At 40.5% G+C, this 20,107-nt stretch overlaps 1 protein-coding gene across 16 annotated transcripts in view; it reads left to right on the top strand.

Annotated features, from left to right (window-relative positions):
- The window catches only part of KCNMA1 (potassium calcium-activated channel subfamily M alpha 1), a 437,859-nt gene that overhangs the window by 337,485 nt on the left and 80,267 nt on the right, over positions 1–20,107 (top strand). Inside the window, exon 20 of one of the 16 annotated variants that reach the window (XM_075841790.1) lies at positions 8,713–8,880. The exons of the other annotated variants lie outside the window; for them this stretch is intronic. Within the exon in view, the coding sequence (XP_075697905.1) occupies positions 8,713–8,880 (168 nt within the window). The remainder of the gene's footprint in view (positions 1–8,712; positions 8,881–20,107) is intronic. 16 annotated transcript variants of the gene reach the window in all.

The following is a 20,107-nucleotide window of genomic DNA, read 5'->3' as shown; positions in this document are numbered from 1 at the left end:
GGCCTTAAAGGTTAAGTTATCTTAGAAGGTTTGTGAGGGAAGTTAAAGGGAGAAACAAGTCAATGTAAATGCTAATAATGACTGTCTTTTTTTCTCTCTCTGTCTACGTGTCCCTACGTTATTCACTTTATTTGCTGCCTTGGATAAATCTCTTATTAGTTATGTATTGTGAGTACATACAGAATTTTCTGTAGTGGGTTAGTGAGACGTTAACCAGCTCTCTGCTAAATGGTCTTATTGGGCCCTTCCATCCGCAGAGACAGGTTTTAGTATGTGTTACATCACCAAGGTCCTGTGCATGAACCACCACATCTATTTCAATGTGTAATGTGACTGTGTACAAAATACAGCAGTTTACACCAAAATGATGAAATGCATGGAACTGTATTATGAGGTTTATGGTAGGGAGGTGAACACTCAAGCCAATTCCTTAATGGGTAAAATATATGTTGGTTTATAGAATAGGGGTACGGTAGTAATTCCTATTGTCCCTTTATTAATCAAATCAAAAAAATGTGGTTAAATCCGGTAGCATCGCATTAAGTCAGTTATTGTTAATGTTTCCTGTAGACACTAGATCTACAGTAATCGTCACATAAAGGTGCTATAAAAAAGGGTTCTCAAGATTTAGACAGAAACTCCTCAAATGGCCTTCAACGAAGTTTACATAAAGGGTCATCTCCTACTTTGGGTTTCCTCAGCCTTGGTTGAGAGCCTTATCTAGGCAGAGCTCTCAAAAGTTTATACATATTTTATACGTCATTTTTATGCTAGGAAGACATCTCATTTGTTTGCCATTTGTCCAGATTATTATTCATATAGTGATAAAAAGATCATTATAATATACTCTAATATCAGGTACAATTGTGTGGATTCCTCACGGAAAACCCTTATGGGTCATAAAAGTATCATTAGTAAACAACAGTCCCAAGCATTGTCTCTTACTTTTTAGTTTTCCTAACTTATTCAGAAGCGTAGCTAGGTTCTCCTGCACCCGGGGCTTAGATTCAGTTTGGAGCTCCCTCCCCCCAACTTCTTTCCCAACAGCTCCTTCCCCCTCGCCATGTTTGCTTTCGCTACCAATCAATGAGATGTAATATTTTTTCACATTTTTTTAAATGTAACTCAAACATAAAATAATTTTTACATTTTACAAGCAATCTAGTTATATAAGGGAGTTAACATAACAATAAAATAAAATAAATAAAGACTAAAACAGATTGTATAACTGAGGCTAATGAGACTATATGGTGACATAACGAACAGCCTCCTCTTATAGACAGTGCCACACCGCCTCCCCTGTAGATATTGCCACACTCCTCCTAGTAGTTAGTGCCACACACACACCCTTGTAGGTAGTGCCAAACAACCCCCCCCCCTTGCAGATAGAGCCACACAGCCCTCCCTTGTAGACAGCAACACACAGCCCCCCTTGTAGATAGCGACACAGCCCCCAAACAAATAAAAAAACGTATACTCACCTAACCCTGTTCCCTCGACAAATGGAGCAGCGCCACAGCCTCCTCAGCAGCCTATGAAACAGGATTCTTGTGTAGGCCAGCATGATCCATTGATCTCATCGCGCCGGCCTGCGCAGGTATCCTGTCCCAGCGCCTTAGTGAAGACAGAGCAGGAAGATAGCCCCTTGCTCTGCCATACTATTCAATTGTATCTGCGTCCTATGGACGCAGATACAATTGAATGTGGCAGTCACCCAGGACCCCGGACCCTCGGATGCCCCGGTGCAGGCGATACCACTGGGAATGAGGGGCCCGTGCGGCCATACCATGGGCCCCATAGCAGCCGCCATGGCTGCTACTATAGGGGTGGTTCAGCCACCGGCGGCAGCTGTATCAGCGGTACCTGGTCAGTAGTGACACTGCGGTGCTTCCCCATTTTTTCCCTCCTAGTTGCGCCCAGGGCACATGCCCCGCCTAACCCCCTAGCTACGCCACTGACTTATTATTATGTATGTTGCATGGTCTTGAGGTGCTGTTAGTGTCACTGTTATTATTTAAATAGGCTCACCACTAAAAAAAAAAAATTTAAAAAAATCTGATAAATACTGCAACCTGAGTTTGGGAGAGTCCTGGCTTGACAACTGCCAAATTGCTTTTTCCCTTCGGTCGGCACAGTGCCAATCCATCATTCTGCTGATCAGCTGAGTCATGTCTGACAGTCTGGTTGCTTTGGATACACTTTCTAATTAACAGGGTATTGTCGGGTAAAATGTCCCTAACAACCATTTTATCTCAGATGACTCAGGTCTTCAGCTCAAGTCTAAATTGCCACTGAACTAGGATCAGAAAAGGAACAAGTAGGTTTGGCAGGGCCGAACTTTTTACTTTTTTCTTTCTCGTACTTAAGCATTAACTAGTATAGTACTAGTATAGTTATAGTATAGTATACAATATAACAGTTTATGATTAATAAATAAAAACTTGGCATTCCCTAAAATTGTGTATCTTAGCACATAAATAATGCAAGTAAATTGTGATAAACTGGGCATGTCATGCTGGCTTAAAGGTTGTGCTATATGGAGGTGGAAATGACAGTGTACCCCTCTTTCCATGTTACCGCACATACCTTTACCAGATGCACTGCTGTATTTTTGTAGTAAAAAAAACAAAAACATTTTGTGAAAATTTCCCTTTTTGTTTTTGTGTCTATACATGTATCTGTTGAACTCGTGATATATGTGTTGTATTATAACATACTGTCCTATCCCATTATTGATCTGTACATGTTCTGTCTGTATACATGTAACTGCAGTGTTTTAGTGTTTGTCCCATGTATTCGTGATTTTTAATGGCTACTTTGCAGAAGCCAATAATGCCTCTGAGATGCAGTTCATCTGTTTGGCAAAAAAAGAAAATCACTAATGAATCAATATATATACGTTCATGTATCATTGAATATTCATTGAATTATTGTACATACACATTAGGTTGATATCGGCCCTAATTTATCACAAAGAGTAGCTAAGCTTCTGCAACGTCTACATATTTTTTAACATTTATCCTGGCCTGTGGTTGACTACGTCTGTGTCTCTTGAGGTAGCCAGATCTATTGTAAGTATATGTTATATATCACATTTATTGCATAAGAACAGTTGATTAATTCATTTTGCATTATGTCTCTCATTTTAGGTGAAAAATCAGTAATAAAAATAGTTCAACTAGTGCAGAGCTTAGAGGGGTTGTCTGCTTTGGACAATATTTTTTGATATTAGAAGCTGATCACAGAGAGTCCCACTGCTAAAATCCCTTAGTGATCATCTGTAATATGCCGAGGAACCTTATAGAATGTGTTACCTTTTCCTGCAGCGCCACCACAGGGAAATTGAAGTATTACATAGTGGCCATTGTACTCAATAGACTGTTGTTCAAGAGCAGGCTTGGGTTCTCTCTCTCTCTCTCTCTAGAGAGACTTTTTTAGTATCTGCTCTCTACTCCAACCTATTGATGAAGATCCCAAATGAGGTACTCCCTTATATGAACTCGGAATCCCCTGATAAGGGTTTTTTTTTATTAAGGGTTTTCCAAACCAGACAACTCCTTTAATTAAAAATGTCTTCTTATTTTAGTGGAATATTACATGATTATTGCATGATTATTCCACCTCAAACAGGAAACACTTCAGACCACCAAGGTCCTTGCTCCTTAGGCAACACAAATGTCAATGTATACTGTTACCAATATCATGTGTTATCACACTACAGAAAAAACATAGAACAGTCGTTCAAGCTTGACATACTAAATTTTGACCATTCAAACTCATTTACTTAGCCGTTGTATTGGAGACACAAATTTAACATAAGGAATAAAAGCGAGGGAAAAATTAATGTAATTTTAAATGTAGACAACCCAATGTAGTGCTCCTTTATGACTACTTTAACAAAAGCTTTGGACTATCTCTTCCAATAACAAATTTAGTTCTTTCAGCGTATAAATGAGCTGAAGGATTTTAGTAATGTCGTCCTTTAGCACAATATAAGTTGCTATTAACGGATTTATACCCTGAGGGCTGCATTGCTTGTTTATCATGATAACTCTGGCTTACTAGATTTAACTACAGTCCTTTGTAAGATGAATGCTGGTTATGGAATAATTCTTGAGTAATATCATAAATGTAATAATTATCATTAATCATGGGTTCTGACCGATTAAATTATTTTTTATTAGTGGTAACACTTATTATTCTGGCTGCAAAATTTTTAACTATCGGCAAAAAAAAAAAAAAAGAACAAAAAAAAAACGCCCATCTAAAAAAAAGTGTAGCGTTAAAAAAAAAAAAAAAAAGAAATCGAAATAGTCAACATAATGTGACCATGTATGACATGCTGAAATTAATTTTCTAACTTTTTTCTTTTTTTAAAAGAATGGAAAAATAAATCTTTAGTCATTTAAAGGGCACATGAACGTATTACGGCTCTGTAATACGGCAACCATAAACGTCTATCGGGCCCTACTGTACCTCAGTATTACGGAAGTATTCTTCCCTCCATATGATGCCATAGGTACCTATAGCTCCATAATGCTGAGCCGCATTGATACTGTGTGCCGCCATACAGTCTTCAGCACATGGCTCCGACGTTTGCATGAGGACTAAGTCTTAGGCCTCATTTACACGAGCGTGTGCGTTTTGCGCGCGCAAAAAACGCTGCGTTTTGCGCGCGCAAAAGGCACTTGGCAGCTCCGTGTGTCATCCGTGTATGATGCGCGGCTGCGTGATTTTCGCGCAGCCGCCATCATAGAGATGAGGCTAGTCGACGCCCGTCACTGTCCAAGGTGCTGAAAGAGCTAACTGATCGGCAGTAACTCTTTCAGCACCCTCGACAGTGAATGCCGATCACAATATACACCAACCTGTGAATAAAAAAAGATGTTCAAACTTACCATGAACTGCCTGCTTCCTCCAGTCCGGTCTCCCGGCCGTTGCCTTGGTGACGCGTCCCTCTCTCGTCATCCGGCCCCACCTCCCAGGATGACGCCGCAGTCCATGAGACCGCTGCAGCCTGTGATTGGCTGCAGCCTGTGCTTGGCCTGTGATTGGCTGCAGCTGTCACTTGGACTTAACTGTCATCCCGGGAGGTCGGACCGGAGTTATCGGTAAGTCAGAACGTCTTTTTTTTTTTACAGGTTCATGGATTTTCGGAGCGGAAGTCACTGTCCATGGTGCTGAACCAGTTTAACGCTTTCAGCACCGTGGACAGAGACTGTCTCCTGACGTCGCGTACCCGAACATTTTTTACCGGTTTCGGTCAAAACGAGTTTGGCCGAACCCGGTGAAGTTCGGTGCGCTCATCTCGAATTTGACACTCCGTTTGGATGTTTGTAAACAGAAAAGCACGTGGTGCTTTTCTGTTTACATTCAGGAGTTTGACAGCTCTTGCGCGAATCACGCAGTTCGCACGGAAGTGCTTCCGTGCGGCATGCGTGGTTTTCACGCACCCATTGACTTCAATGGGTGCGTGATGCGCGAAAAACGCACGATTTTAGAACATGTCGTGAGTTTTACGCAACGCACGCGCACTGCGCAAAATTCACGCATCGTCTAAACAGCCCCATAGACTATTATAGGTGCGTACGACACGCGTGAAAAGCACGCGCGTCGCACGCGCGTATAATACGCTCGTGTAAATGAGGCCTTATATTAGTAAAAACCGAATTATCGTTAATCACAAAATATTGCTGTTACCAGTTTTATTGCTGGAGTAATTCTAGTAATAAGACAGAGCAGCTGCAGGGAAATTACAGCACCCTCCGTTGTTTTCTCAGCACTTTATATACAGAATACAGGCATTATTTGTGTCAGTACTGCTCCTTATTATTTATACAATGTATTTGGCACCTGTATTCTGATAATGATATCAAGAGGAATTCAGTTCTACCCAATTCCCTGCCACTTGAAAGTCATGAATGTATGCTATGAAATTGCTAATAATGCCGTTTCCTAATATACAAGTGTAGGATCCCTAAATTGAGAATTTCACATTTTCAACATATACTTCAGAATTGAACTAAGTTATGTCAATAATTTAGATATTTAAAATCACTTGAATTTGTAGCTTCTGTGAAAAGTAATGGCTTTCATTTAGTAGTCCGTCAGTACTTAGGTGATATCAGATATCTCCTCTGCCCTTTCCACCCTGACTTTAATTGTAGCTTACTGTCCACATCTTCTTATAAACTACAGAAGGTGCATTAAACGTTTTCCTACATTTACTAGGATTGACTAGCATTTTAATATCTCACAAAGTCAACAGCTATAAAGAAAATAAGTACTGACCTTACAGCCAAGAGGCATTTCTGGGGCCAGTAGTGACAACACGACATCTCTGTGACTGGTGTCCTACCTGCTGCTTTTTTTTTCTGTCTCGTATCTGTTTTGTGATTATGTGGTACGTACGTTTTGTTCTTTTGTAATCTCTGTGTTTGTTGGAGACCCCTGTGTAATTTACTACCTCTTATTTTTTTTTTCTGACCAGTTTGGTGAACCCAGTGTTATATTGAGCAGTTTTTAAACCGTCTTGCCCCAAAAGCAATATATGGTTCTGATGTCCATGTAGTACTGTTTTCTTTGTCGTGTTTTCTTTGTCGTGTTGCCAGCTGAATGTGTACGCATACCATCATTTGATTGAGTGATCAGCATTTATTTGTCCTGCTTAATATTTTGAGGGCGAGTGATGGAATTTGGAAACAAATTTGTATCAAAACTCTTCTCTTGCAATTGTATAGTAAAAGGTTCATGTTTTTCAGCTTTTACTATTCAATTAACACATTGGTATAAAGTGTCTCCTGCCTTTCACAATATGTTTTACAACATATCTACGGTCTTTATGTTGTGATAAATGCAACATAGATTAGACTGTCCATTATTATTGATGAAATCTTCAATAGCTTTTATTATTTATTTATTTGTAAATACATTTAATTGTAAAAAATTTCAAAAAATAAGCCCGCGTCCTCTAAACTCAATGATCTTACTAGAGAAACTAGTGTTCATAAGAAAACAAGTCGATCCTAAATTGCAATATAAAGTAAATCTCTGGGCAAAAATTTTAAATTCACACGGAGCCGTATATTTCCCAAAAAGTGTTATTTACCGGAGTGTGCCTCCTGGCATGTTGCATAGAAAATACTAAGTATTTTTTATACTATTGGGGCTTATTCAGACGAATGTTGTAATTGTCCATGTGACGGACTTTTTTATTTTACAACCGTCACACGGCTGCATGTAATTGGGGCTATTCACACGGCCATTGTTTTAACGGACCGTGTGAACGACCTATAAAAAAAATAGGACTTGTCCTATTTTTGGCAGTTTTCACGGATCCCTCAATAGACTCAAGTCCATGTAAATTGGTCCCGTACGGGTGCAAATGGGGCGTGAAAAACTGCAGTTTTTCACAGCTAATTTTACACACGTTCATCTGAATTAGTGAAGTGGTAAAGTGGTTATGCCAGTAGTTAAGTGGTCATGGTCAGCACAGGCTTCAGCCACGGACAGTGGGGTATCTCCGGAATAGCGGCATGAGATGTAGAGCTCCATGTGATTGGCCAAAAGCCTGGAATTTTGCTTAAATGTAAATTATAAAAAAAATAATAATTAATCTTGTTTGTGTTTTGGGGAATTTGAGAACAATTTTAAAAAGCAACAAACATTGACACTGAACTCTTACTGTGCAAAGCACTGGACGCTTAAATCTGGACAATAAAGTCCCATTGTGCAGAGGCCAGATACGCTTTATTCCGTCTTTGGATCATGCTTATTTACTGCTTATTTCTCAAAAGGCAAGATTTAAAAGGATGTGCTCTATGTAGATGCATGTTAATGCATGACGCCTTTAGCTTTGTCTTACAGTTGTTGTGAGTTTTGCTCGACTGCTTCGGTGTGTGTTTGCATTACAGTTATCACGATAAACACCAATTCATCTTTTAAAAGTCATTTTAATTTAAAGCACCAGAAATTAGTTATAGCCTCATTACCACATCATGTCTGTTAGGCCAAGTTCTCCGCAGGCCTCTTGGAAATGCCAGCCACAAGAAAGATATGCTTTAACCAACACAGGACTGAATTATTCCATTTCATCTTTTTGATGTGGTGGAATCTCATGGTGTAAGATTATGTTACTTGAATTATTTTCTGTTTGTGTGATAAATTTGACACATTTATTAATTAAACAGTGTTTGGGTTTTAAGTAATTGCCCCATCTCCTTTTGTTCTTCTTCCAACGTTTTAATGGAGATTAATCAACTGAATCAATATATCTATTTACAAACAGAAAAATAATTGTTTTGCTATTTCCAGTTTCCATTGTTCTGCAATTAAATATATATCTTTTAGATACTGATACAAATATTGATTCATACTGTTACATTTGAGGTTTTTGTTAAGGTACCTTCCAAAACCTGCCATGCAGCCCTGGTGGCCAGCCTTTCGAAGACTAGTTCTGCTTTTTCCTATCATCAAAAATAACAACTGCTTATCCTACATATACCATCATGTCAAAGCTGCCTTGAGAGTCCTGCCTTTTGCATACAATTCCCTATGCCACGAATGGATAGAATCTCCTGATCATACCTACATTGAGCTGCATCTTGTGTCCAATTATATATACATGAATATATATAAGTGTCTCTCTTTCTGTACCCTACATTAATCTACCACTCTTCCTCTCCTCTCCCTTTCATTATAACCATGATTTAGCCAAGATGTCCATCCGCAAGAGGCTGATGCAGGCATGTTGTTTGGGGTGCTCTGAGATAGACTGCTCTTGCATGTCAGGCACTATACGTAGTAACATGGGAACCCTTGAACGAGCCTTCCCACTCTCTCCTGTCTCTGTTAATGATTTCTCCACCAATTTTCGTGGCTGTAAGTTTTAACCATGCTGTTCCATGTATTGTGCTCTATGTGTGTGCTTGTGTATGCGTGTACGTGTAACACCGCCCATGTCTTGTGTTGTGGTCTGTGTTCCTGTGGCCTTACTGAAGTTCTTATGTCTTTCCTTGCAGAACAACTAAACATTTTTTTGCAGATAGGCAATTGATGCCTTACTTTGTAGCAAGGGCTTTTGGATTTCAGAGAACCAAGTATGCTTCTTTGTAAGCTATTAAGGCATTATTGTGGACCAAAGAACTATAGGGTGCAAGGGATGCTACTCAGGTAGTGTACACATTCACTGCGTTATGCTGTCGGAATCAACACTCTAACATTATAGGTTGGACTTGATGGACCTGTCTTTTTTCAACCTTATCAACTATGGAACCATATATGACCTCCTTTGATAGGCATTGGAAAACTTGGGTTTGGATATCTGTCATATCTGAAGAGCGTAGGATTCTGAGCAGTTTTTCAATATATTTTGCGCACTGATCTCTTGTCCTCCTACTCAACTTATTAAATCCTTGGTAGATGCTTCTCTCATTGAAGGGGTTGCCTGATCACAGAGCCTCTGGGACAATGTGCTGATTGTTACGGGTCTGCCTCCAAATGTTTTCTGCAGCTAATTTTACAGGGAAAATGTACCGTAGCATTAAATGCTGGTCATTCTATAAGGTCCATATGCCCTATTAGGACAAGGGGTTATCCAGATTATACCACATATAAGTAGTCAAATCTGTGTGTGTATGCAGATGTTTTCGGTTCCTGTTTACCTGAATTTTAACAACTAGATGTATAGGAAAGGATAGTTGGTTATCCATAGTAAGGAAACCGAGAACCATAGGCTAAAACCTTTCAGAATCCTGATATCCTTAAAGTTTAATACAACTGGAAGTACATGTAAAAAGTTCATTCTTGAGCATGTATGTTCTTAATTGGAAAAGGACTTCACATGTTCTGAGCCAGTGAGTAAGGGAGAACGTTCAATATTCCAGTCTTCCAGTTCCGTTAAATAGAAATATTATTGGCTTGCCTTATAAAAAAGAAAAGCAACAGTAGCAAAATAAATAATAATTGCATACAATGTACAGCACTATATCTAAAGTTCTAAGCTATTTTTCTTTTGATACGTACATATGTTTAGCAAATTTTGGAAAGTGGTCAGTTGTTTTTTTTTTCATTCAGTGACATTTAGCTGTTGTTCAATTTGTTCTATTTAACCTGGGGAAACACACAACATAATGGATTTGTTTAAGAAAAAAAAATTCAATAAATCAGATTATCCAATCATTCTAGCCGCCACCCTGGGAGTAGTAATACTGACAAGATGCTGGTAGTTTAATTAACAAACAATCCAATAGCTTTTGCCTGGATAAATTTAATAAGATTAATGACAAGTGTTTTGTCTGGCTATGTAAAAGTCAAGTCTTGACAGGCCTGACTCAATACAGACTAAAGATGGGAGATGTGAGCTTCTCATTAGACCTGACCAGACGTGAAAGTTAGGAGGACTACACGATTAAAGATGGCAGCAGCTGTGGTCCTTTAGGAACCTTTGAGGTTTATCCCTCATCATGTTTCTTCCGGCGTCATCCTCTAGACATTTCTAGTCATGATTAATTAGCATCTTGTATCTTGTTTTCTGATGTTGGGGCACTTGATGCTCGTTAAAGACCATTAGATCATTACAGGTCCTGCCAGATTTCAGGTCCCCAGAGGATCATTATTTTAAGCTGAAGAGTTGGAAGTAAATAGAGAAACAAAGGACCACGGCGGGTTTATTTTGATTTTTCTAACTTTCTCATGTGATATAAAGTGCTTTGTGGATTTCTGACATTAATCAGTCTATATACCTGGTATATTTAGGTGTTTTTTTTATCTCTAAAAATAGAGATAATAAATTGGTGCCTCCTCCACCCTCCATGAAGGGAAGTGAGTGAGACCTATATTATAAAAAAACGTGAGACTTACATTAGTTATTTAGCTGAGGTCATTCACATGAACAATTCCTTTTGATCCTACATACTATGTTTGTTTGAAGCTTAGGGTTTGATGGGCTAAAAGAAATCAAATGCCCTTATCCTCAAGCACTTTGGAACACGACAAGGCCTTCTAAAGGCCCTGTTCACACAGATTTTTTTTTATAACCAGCCAGATACAACATAGCAGCAGAAGGCTAGAATTACCAGGGTGGGAAGGCCCACTGTTTTTGGGCTTTCCCAGCCTAATAATACCAGCCTGCAGCCGCTCCAGTGCCCGACCATCACTACAGATGGTCGGGTACTGGATCGTACCCGGCTCTTCATGCTACCCCTTGTGGCAGTGGGTACCGGGGTAATAATGGGGGTTAGGGTATGTTCACACGCTCAGCAAAAAACATCTGAAAACACAGAGCTGTTTTCAAGGGAAAACAGCTCGAGATTTTCAGAAGTTTTTTTAATCAAACTAGCTTTTTCGCAGCGTTTTTATTCAGCTGTTTTTCTATAGAGTCAATGAAAAACGACTCCAAAAACGGCTCGAGAAGTGACATGCACTTCTTTTTACGGGGAGCCTTTTTATGCGGCATTTTTTTTTAAATGAGGCGTAAAAAAATACAGAACTCCGTATTTCCCTTTGAAATCAATGGGCAGATGTTTGTCTGCTTTCCGATTTTTCAACCGTTTTTCGAGACGTTTACGGCCCGAAAAATGGCTGAAATTAGCCCGTGTGAACTTACCCTCAGTGTTAGCCTCTGCATCGGCTTACACTAAGCCCCGCCTTAGTAATGGACGCTGCTAATCCGCCAGCGGCCATTACTAAGGCGGTAGTAATAAAGTTTAAGATAAAATACAAAGACATATTTTATTGAAATAAAAAAACACACAACCCTCATTAACCATTATATTGAAAATAAAACAAGTCGTCATCAAAGTAGTCCTTGAATCCGATGTAGTCCAACAACTGAACCTGTAAAAGAACACAAACACAAAAAAAACACATTAATAACACAGGTGGTAGGCTTAGATACAGGGCCCATGTGTGATATTGTCTGTTAGATCATGTATCTAAGCCTACCACAAGGCAGGCTTAGATGCAGGACCCCAGCAGACTGTAATCTTATACAGTATAAGATTACTGTCTTCTTGGGCGCTGTATCTAAGCCTACTATGTGGTAGGCTTAGATACAGGGCCCATCAGACAGTATCATACATGGCCATGTATCTAAACCTACTATTTGGTACAGGGCCCATGTGTGATACTATCTATTGGACCCTGTATCTAAGCCTACCATGTAATAGGCTTAGATACGGGGCCCCAGCACAGGGATGTCTCCAGGTTTATGTGGACCCTTGGGCGACACAGTCTTAGTAGGCCCCTAGCGGGGGAACTCACGGGGGCAGTAAAATGGTAGAAAACGTCACTTTTTGCCCCCATATAGAAGTTAGGCTCTGTTTATGCCCCCATATAGAAGCTAGGCCCCAGTTTGTAGCCCCATAAATTTAGTGCCCTATGTAGATAGTGCCACACAGCCCCCCTCCCAGGTAGTGCCATACAGCCTCCCTACCAGGTAGTGCCATATAGCCCCCCTCCCTGGTAGTGCCACACAGCCCCCCCAGGTAGTGCCACACAGCCCCCTCCCAGGTAGTGTCACACAGCCCCCACCTCCCAGGTAGTGTCACACAGCCCCCCCTCACAGGTAGTGCCACACAGCTCCCACCTCCCAGGTAGTGCCACACAGCCCCCACCTCCCAGGTAGTGCCACGCAGCCCCCCTCCCTGGTAATGCCACACAGCCCCCCTCCCTTGTAGTGCCACACAGCCCCCCACCCTGTAGGTAGCACCTTTGGGGTTCCCTCTAGGAGTGGAATCCCCAGCCAGAGGATTGCCGATGCTCTGGCTGGGGATTCCGCTTCAGGAGAAGTCCCTGACGTCACCGTCCATATCTGGACAGTGTTGTCAGGTTCAACCCCAGACCCATAGTCCCGGGCAGAGCACTACTAGCACTCTGCCTGGGACTCCTGCTCTGCTCCTGACATCACTGTCCATATATGCCGACCCTGCCCCAGCAGACAGTAATCTTATACACTAGAAGGTTACTGTCTGGTGGGGTCCTGTATCTAAGCCTGCCTTGTGGTAAAAACTTTCTCAATCTCCATTAAGAATTCACATGAATGCAGCTTCTTTAGGTTTAGAAGGTTTATTGTGTGTACACAGAGCTCTGACTTCCTATTCTGAAATTACATCATTATTAATTACAGCAGTTTATACAGCCAATATGACGTATGTGTAACAATAAAAACACATCAATATTGCCATAGGCAAAAAGATTAGAACTTGTTTCCCTCGTGTTATAGGTACCTGGGAAACCAGGGCTAATCTTTTTGCCTATGGCAATATTGATGTGTTTTGTTTGTACTTCAGCCCACCAGCTACCTGGGTCCTCTTTTTGTCTTTCGTATGTGTAACATGTGCACCAGGAGACCAAGAGAATTAGCATACAATAGAATATGTTTACATTATACAACGTGGTATCATATACAATGGGGTCCAGATACGGTGGTTTATTATGATGTAAACAATGGTGCATGTTTACATAATGAAGTAAAGAGAAGGTTATGTGAACAGATTTAATCCCTGTCTGTTAACTGGCACAGCAGAATCAATAAATGGTTAACTATAAAAGTTACCATTCTCCATATTGCTACATTAGAAAAAAGTTCAATTGCTTAATTTTTCCCTATCAACAGGGACCCGTGTATTTTATGACATAGGCCCCAGTTACTATAATAAATCTTTACAGACATGGTGCGGGGGCCACGGCCCAGTCGCAATTGCGACCACTGCCTGGTTGCAACTGCTGCGACCCCTGTAGCGGCAGCTGCCTGGGGCACCGGGACAAAGATCCGAGTCTTGGGCCCCGGAGGCCCGGTGCTAGCGACGCCCCTGATATATATATATATATATATATATATATATATATATAGGTAATATGATTAAATTAATAATTGACACGCTCAATGTGAGTCTAGGAATGGATAGAGAAACTGAATTCTGGTCCACACATAAGAACCTATATGATTCAGAGAGTCAGAGTCACGTGGTATAACGGGGGACCAGAATGGAGTTTATATATCACGAAAAAAGCGTTCGATGAGAAATTTTTCGCCACTATTATCTACCTCATGTACATTACAAATGGAGATGGCGATAAACGTGTTAAAAGGGTATAATGTTGTGATGGAGAAGATTCATTCTGAAGTAAAGTTTGTATGTAAGCCTCGAAGAGGATTTCAGTTATGCTTGCTTTTTGTCCTTTTGTGGGAACAAGTCTGTATTGATGTGTCCTTTCCTAATATATACGCCTTCTACAGTATTATGCTATGGCTTGACATTATATACTGTTTTAGCTTCTGATCATAAGGTGTATAATGTGTCCATGTTTATACGTTGGAAGATGTATTTGGAACTTAGGGGCTGTTCACATCTGTGACGAAGTATCCATTAGGGGCCTCCGTCGCAGAACGGACAGAAAGTATCATCAGTTTAGTCATTTGTGCCGTTTAGGTGCAATACTGGATGTTGCCACAAGAGGGAGCCATTATCAAACAGATAATATGTGTATCTTAAGCCTTGTAGCAGGGAACCAGTCTTATATACACTATGGACAAAAGCATTGGGACACATTACACCTACAGGAGCTTCTATGACATCTCATTCTAAATTCACAGGCATATTCATCCAGAAAAACATTTGTGAGGTCAGACACTGATGTTATACGAGAGGGCCTGGCTCGCAGTCTTTGTTCTAGTTCATCCAAAAGGTGTTCAATGGGGTTGAGGTCAAGGTCTGTGCGGGCCAGTCATGTTCTCCAGCACCAAACTCACCCAACCATGCCTTTATGGACTTTGTTTTGTGCACTGGGTCAGTCATGCTGGAACAGAAAAGGGCCGAACCCCAAACTGTTCCCACAAAGTTGGAAGCTACAATTGTCTAAAATGTCTTGGTATGCTGAAGCATTGAGATTTTCCTTTGCTGGGTCTAAGGGGCCTAAGCCAAGACCTGAAAAACGACCCCATAGCATTATCCCCCCCCCCCCCCCCCCCAACACCAAAATCTACAGTTGGCACAATGTAGTCAGGCAGGCAACGTTCTCCTGGCAATGGGACTGAATGAAACACCTGAATTCAATAACTTAGATGCATCCTAATACATTTGCCCATATAGTGTGTGTGTGTGTGTGTGTATGTTTGTATGTATGTATATATATATATATATATATATATATATATATATATATATGTATATATATATATATATATATATATATATATATATATATATATATATATATATATATATATATATATATTAGTATGAATCAGATAGAAAAAAATAGTGCCATGTTTCATTTCATACCATATTCTCTCCAAACAGCATTAAATATGTCTTTAATATGGCACCGCAGGGAGCACCAGACGGCAGCACCAGAAGTTTCCATATCACGGTACCTCTGTGTGCCGCCATGCATGAAGACAACGTGTAAGTTCTGTATTGAACTTTCACATGGTGCCTTATCTAATCTTTGACTTATCTAATCTTCAAATCAAAAAGCTATATGCAGTTTCTTCACCACAAATGCCACTTTTTGTGCACTACCCCATTCCCTCTCCAACCTCTGCTGGTAATAAGCCCTTCACATCATTAGACTTGATTTGATTATATTTATGGAAGTTGGTGCGCAACATCTGCTCCGCAGGCTCTGCCATCTGCATATGCTACATGTATATTTCAGCAGGAATTTCCATAATTATTTTGGTGTGCTATGAAGAATGTGCATAGTCTGGACAGGAAAGTCTGTCCCTAGAGGGAAATAATAATACATTTCTGTATTGTACACATTACTTTCAGGACTTGCACAGACATGTTTTGAAAGGTTCTGCGTTGTACTATTAAAGAGTATTCTTTCCAATACTGCACTGTAAATAGTAAATCATTTTGCTGAGACTACGCTGCTGCTGCTACTAAGCTGTGTACATTTTTTATTTAAAAAAAAATAAAAAATAAGCTAGCCTTGGTTATGGCTAGTATACCTTTAAATAAAATACGTTTTCAACATAGATTTTTTTTTTTTACCTAGCTCATTATTAGTTGAGCTGGAAGCCACGTAAGTGCTGTCTCCCATCTATTAAAGCATGATGCCTGAGGGTATGAGGAGGGATTCTCCTTGTAAGCGTTCCCTTGTCAGTTGCATAATGACCAGTACAGAATTTCTTTAATCACAAATAATGGAGTTTAGCCCAGTCCTTTGTTGGACCAAGGTCTTGTCCCATCATTGCCGTGTTCTTGTCCCATCATTGCCATGGTCTTGTCCCATCATTGCCGTGGTCTTGTCCCATCATTGCCATGGTCTTGTCCCATCATTGCCGTGGTCTTCTCCCCTCATGATCAAACCCTTCTAATTACTTATCTGGTTTTCTAAATAATCTTTTTTTTTATCTTTACTTTTGAAAAAAAACATAATTGTATTAATTTTGGTAAGACACAAATGATAGACAATTTTATTATTATTTTACACCAAAAAGAAACATCTTGATTTCACACTGTTTCAATTATAAAATGGAGAAAGAAGAAGAAAAAAATGGATTGTATGGAGGCGCTGCTGCGTGGCGAAATTTGTAGAAATGACGGTGTAGTCCAGATATAATAATAAAAATCGTTTATTTCAATAAGTGGCTACGCGTTTCAACGCTGAACGAGCGTCTTCCTCAGGCCATCGTGAAACGCGTAGCCACTTATTGAAATAAACGATTTTTATTATTATATCTGGACTTCACCATCATTTCTACAAATTTCGCCACGCAGCAGCGCCTCCATACGATCCATTTTTTTCTTCTTCTTTCTCCGTAAACCAAACGGTCCCTTCTGAGAACCGATCCGGATCTGGCAGCAGCATTGTGGATTTATCCTTACGCTTTAAACACCCTACCTAGGTGAGCATGGTAATTGCCCCCTTGCTTCACCCACCCAACATATTGACCCGCACAAGGTGGCCCCGTGTGTTTTTTGCTCTCTCTCTTTTCTTCAATTGTAAAATAGAATTTATTGGTACACATAGTACAAAAATTACCCCCCTACAAGTATATACTTCCAACATTTAAAAACCATACAATAAAATCAGCCCGGTTTCATACCATTTTAAGTCAAACTTCTAGCTATTAATACCAATTCCTCACTATTAGCATTATACAGTTTGAATATCCTACAGGATACTTATAATAGATACAAATGGAGTATTGGTTATAATGCTTAGGTAATGGTACATAATATCAAAAAAGTCCCCATAATTACATACATGTGTATTAGAACATACTTGTAGAGGACATGATGGTAAAGAGACCAGACACCTGGGAACAAAGCACCTCGACACGCGTTTCGCAACCTTCGTCAGACAATCCTACAATAGACAATACTACATTCAGAGTCGATACTCACATAAAAGCATTTCGTATGCTTAGTACGATTCTATATGTCACACATCGCAGTAAATGCTAGGCTCTCCTGGTGTTACAGAATAAAAGGGTTACGATCTTACTCCCTGCTTACATAGTCAGTGTAGTTTCGATGCTGCTGTAAATAGTAGAAGCAAGCAAGGTTACATTTTTACCGGCCTCTGTTCACACTGGCGTCATGGGTTAAAGGATCCATGATGGATCTGAAAGAGACATTTTGTAATAGAACCTCTTTACCCCTGACGAAGCTGCACCAGGAGGCAGCGATACGCGTGGGGCAGACACCTTTCTACAGCGATCTTGGGTCCTGTATACCTTCATCTATATTTCATATTGCATTTTTTTCTATACACAATGCTCAAAATATTCTGGGATTTTACCTAGGTACTCATGATGTCACATTGTTGCGGCCAAATTTGGCCCTTTTTCATTGGATATAGAATTCATGAGCTCTACTGATACTGCTTGCCAATTATTTTTGTATTCTACAGGTGTGATATATACTGTATTTGTATACGTACCATTTGGAAATGTGTGCTTCTTTTGTTATATTATTGCATTTGTTGACTAGAACCACAGTCTGTGCTATAATATTTCAGCTGATATATTGTGTATTATAGTGTCTTTGATCCAGGTATATTATTGCATCTTATTAGCGATGGTCTGGGCTGTAGTGTATCCTGTATTATATTACGTGGATCTTTATGTGTTTTAGATGTTTTAATTTTTTTTTTATCTAATAACATTTGCATTTTTCTCATTCTGGGTGTGTGGTCTTTGATAATGTGCTTTCTTTCATTTGTTCGCTAGTTAAAAGGCGTGTATGACACTCTGAGGGCTTCTAGGATACTATCCCACCCATTTAAATGGAAAACATGTTCCAAAAATTGTCCGATTTTGGGGCAGATGCACACGGCGGTGGGATTGGTAAAAAAGCAATGGCTTTTCCAAGCACTCCAAAAATTAGTCCTTTTTGGGAAGTTCCAAATACAACAGGTGGAAAATGTTGTGGTGGTGTGCCTGATTGGGGTTGAAAAGTCATCCAAAAATTATCCCTACTGTATACACACACACACGGAGCTGGTTTTGGGGGAAGCAATGTCAATTTTTTAAACATTTAAAAAAAACATTTATTTTTATAATTTAATGTTCTATTAAGGGGGAGTTCACACTGAGTTTTTTGGCGCAGAAACCGCCCTGCAAAACGCGCCAAAAAACATCCGAAAATGCCTCCCATTGATTTCAATGGGAGGCGGAGGCGTTTTTTTCCCGCGATGGTAAAAACCGGCTCGTGGAAAAAGAAGGGACATGCCCTATCTCCGGGCGCTTACGCTTTTGAACTCCCATTGACATCTATGGGAGGCAGAGAAAGCATATATCTTGAAAAACGCATATATCTCGAAAAAAGCCACGAAAATCAGCGTGCAGGCAGAGGAAAATCTGCCTCAAAATTCCAAACGGAATTTTGAGGCAAATTTTCCTCCTGCAAAAAAACTCTGTGTGAACCCAGCCTAAGCCAACAGTGGATGTACAGTATGGAGCATGATGTGGGCAAGGCCACAGGAGATGTCTCGCTGTGTGGTGGTGGTAGCAGCAGCACTGGCAAGGCAACTTCAGTGACAGTACAGTGTGGAACATGACGTGGGCAAGGCCGCAGGAGACGTCTGGCTGTGTGGTTGTGGAGGTGGTGGTAGCAGCCGTGGTAACATCAGTGGCAGTACAGTATGGGACATGACACGGGCAAGGCCACAGGAGATGTCTGGTGCTGGTAGTAGCAGTGGCAGTATAGTATGGAACATGACGCAGGTGGGGCCGCATTAAGACGTCTGCCTGTGTGGTGGTGGTGGTGGTGGTAGCAGCAGTGGCAACATCAATGGCAAAAACTATTCATTGGCATCAGACGGATGTTTGTGAAAATCCTCATGGATCTGTGCCTAATTAATTTTTACAAATGTAATGTATTATATAACGCATTCGTAAAGTCTTCAGATCCTTTCAAATGTTTCACATTGTGTTAGGCCTTATTCACACGAGCGTGTGCCTATTGCATTCATTCATTTATTTTACAACTGCAGCGCGAATCACGAGCAACACACAGAAGTGCTTCCGTGTGCCGTGTGCGATTTTCACGCACCCATTGACTTCAATGGGTGCATGCTGCGCGACAAACGGTCAAGTATAGGATATGTCGTGAGTTTTACGCAGTGGACACAGGTTGCGTGAAAATCACGGACTGTATGAACGTCCCCATTGCCTAACATAGGTCCGTGCGACACGCGTGATTTTCGTCATTTTACATCTTGCCATGCTCGCCATGGTCCGTCTCGGCCAGCCACGTCGTCATCATCATCATTGCCCAAAGAATAAGGGTCAGTCTCGTCCCTTGACTGTGAAATATCCATGCCCCCTCTACATACAACTGTAAGTTTTTTTTCAAATACATAACAAAATGGCGTGAGTTAACAGTGGGATGCAAGAAATAGACTTTAAATGTTATTTTCAAATACACATGAAAATGGCGTGAGTGAACAGTGGGATGCCAGTAACTGAATTGTCGCACTAAATGCATCAGCGATTGCGGGTTACCGATGGTTGTCATGGCAGCCTGGGGGCTTAATGAAGGCCCCCAGGTCTGCCTTCTTTCTGCTCCTGTTAAGCCCGGCCTCTGACAGGGCTTAACAGGAGCCTGTAAAAATTACAATACACTGTGATACATTAGTATTGCAGTGT

Source organism: Rhinoderma darwinii, chromosome 11, assembly GCF_050947455.1.
Source record: "Rhinoderma darwinii isolate aRhiDar2 chromosome 11, aRhiDar2.hap1, whole genome shotgun sequence".
In the NCBI taxonomy this organism is placed as follows: Eukaryota; Metazoa; Chordata; class Amphibia; order Anura; family Rhinodermatidae; genus Rhinoderma; species Rhinoderma darwinii.
Note: the sequence above shows the minus strand (reverse complement) of the source record. Positions and strands in the feature narration are given on the sequence as shown.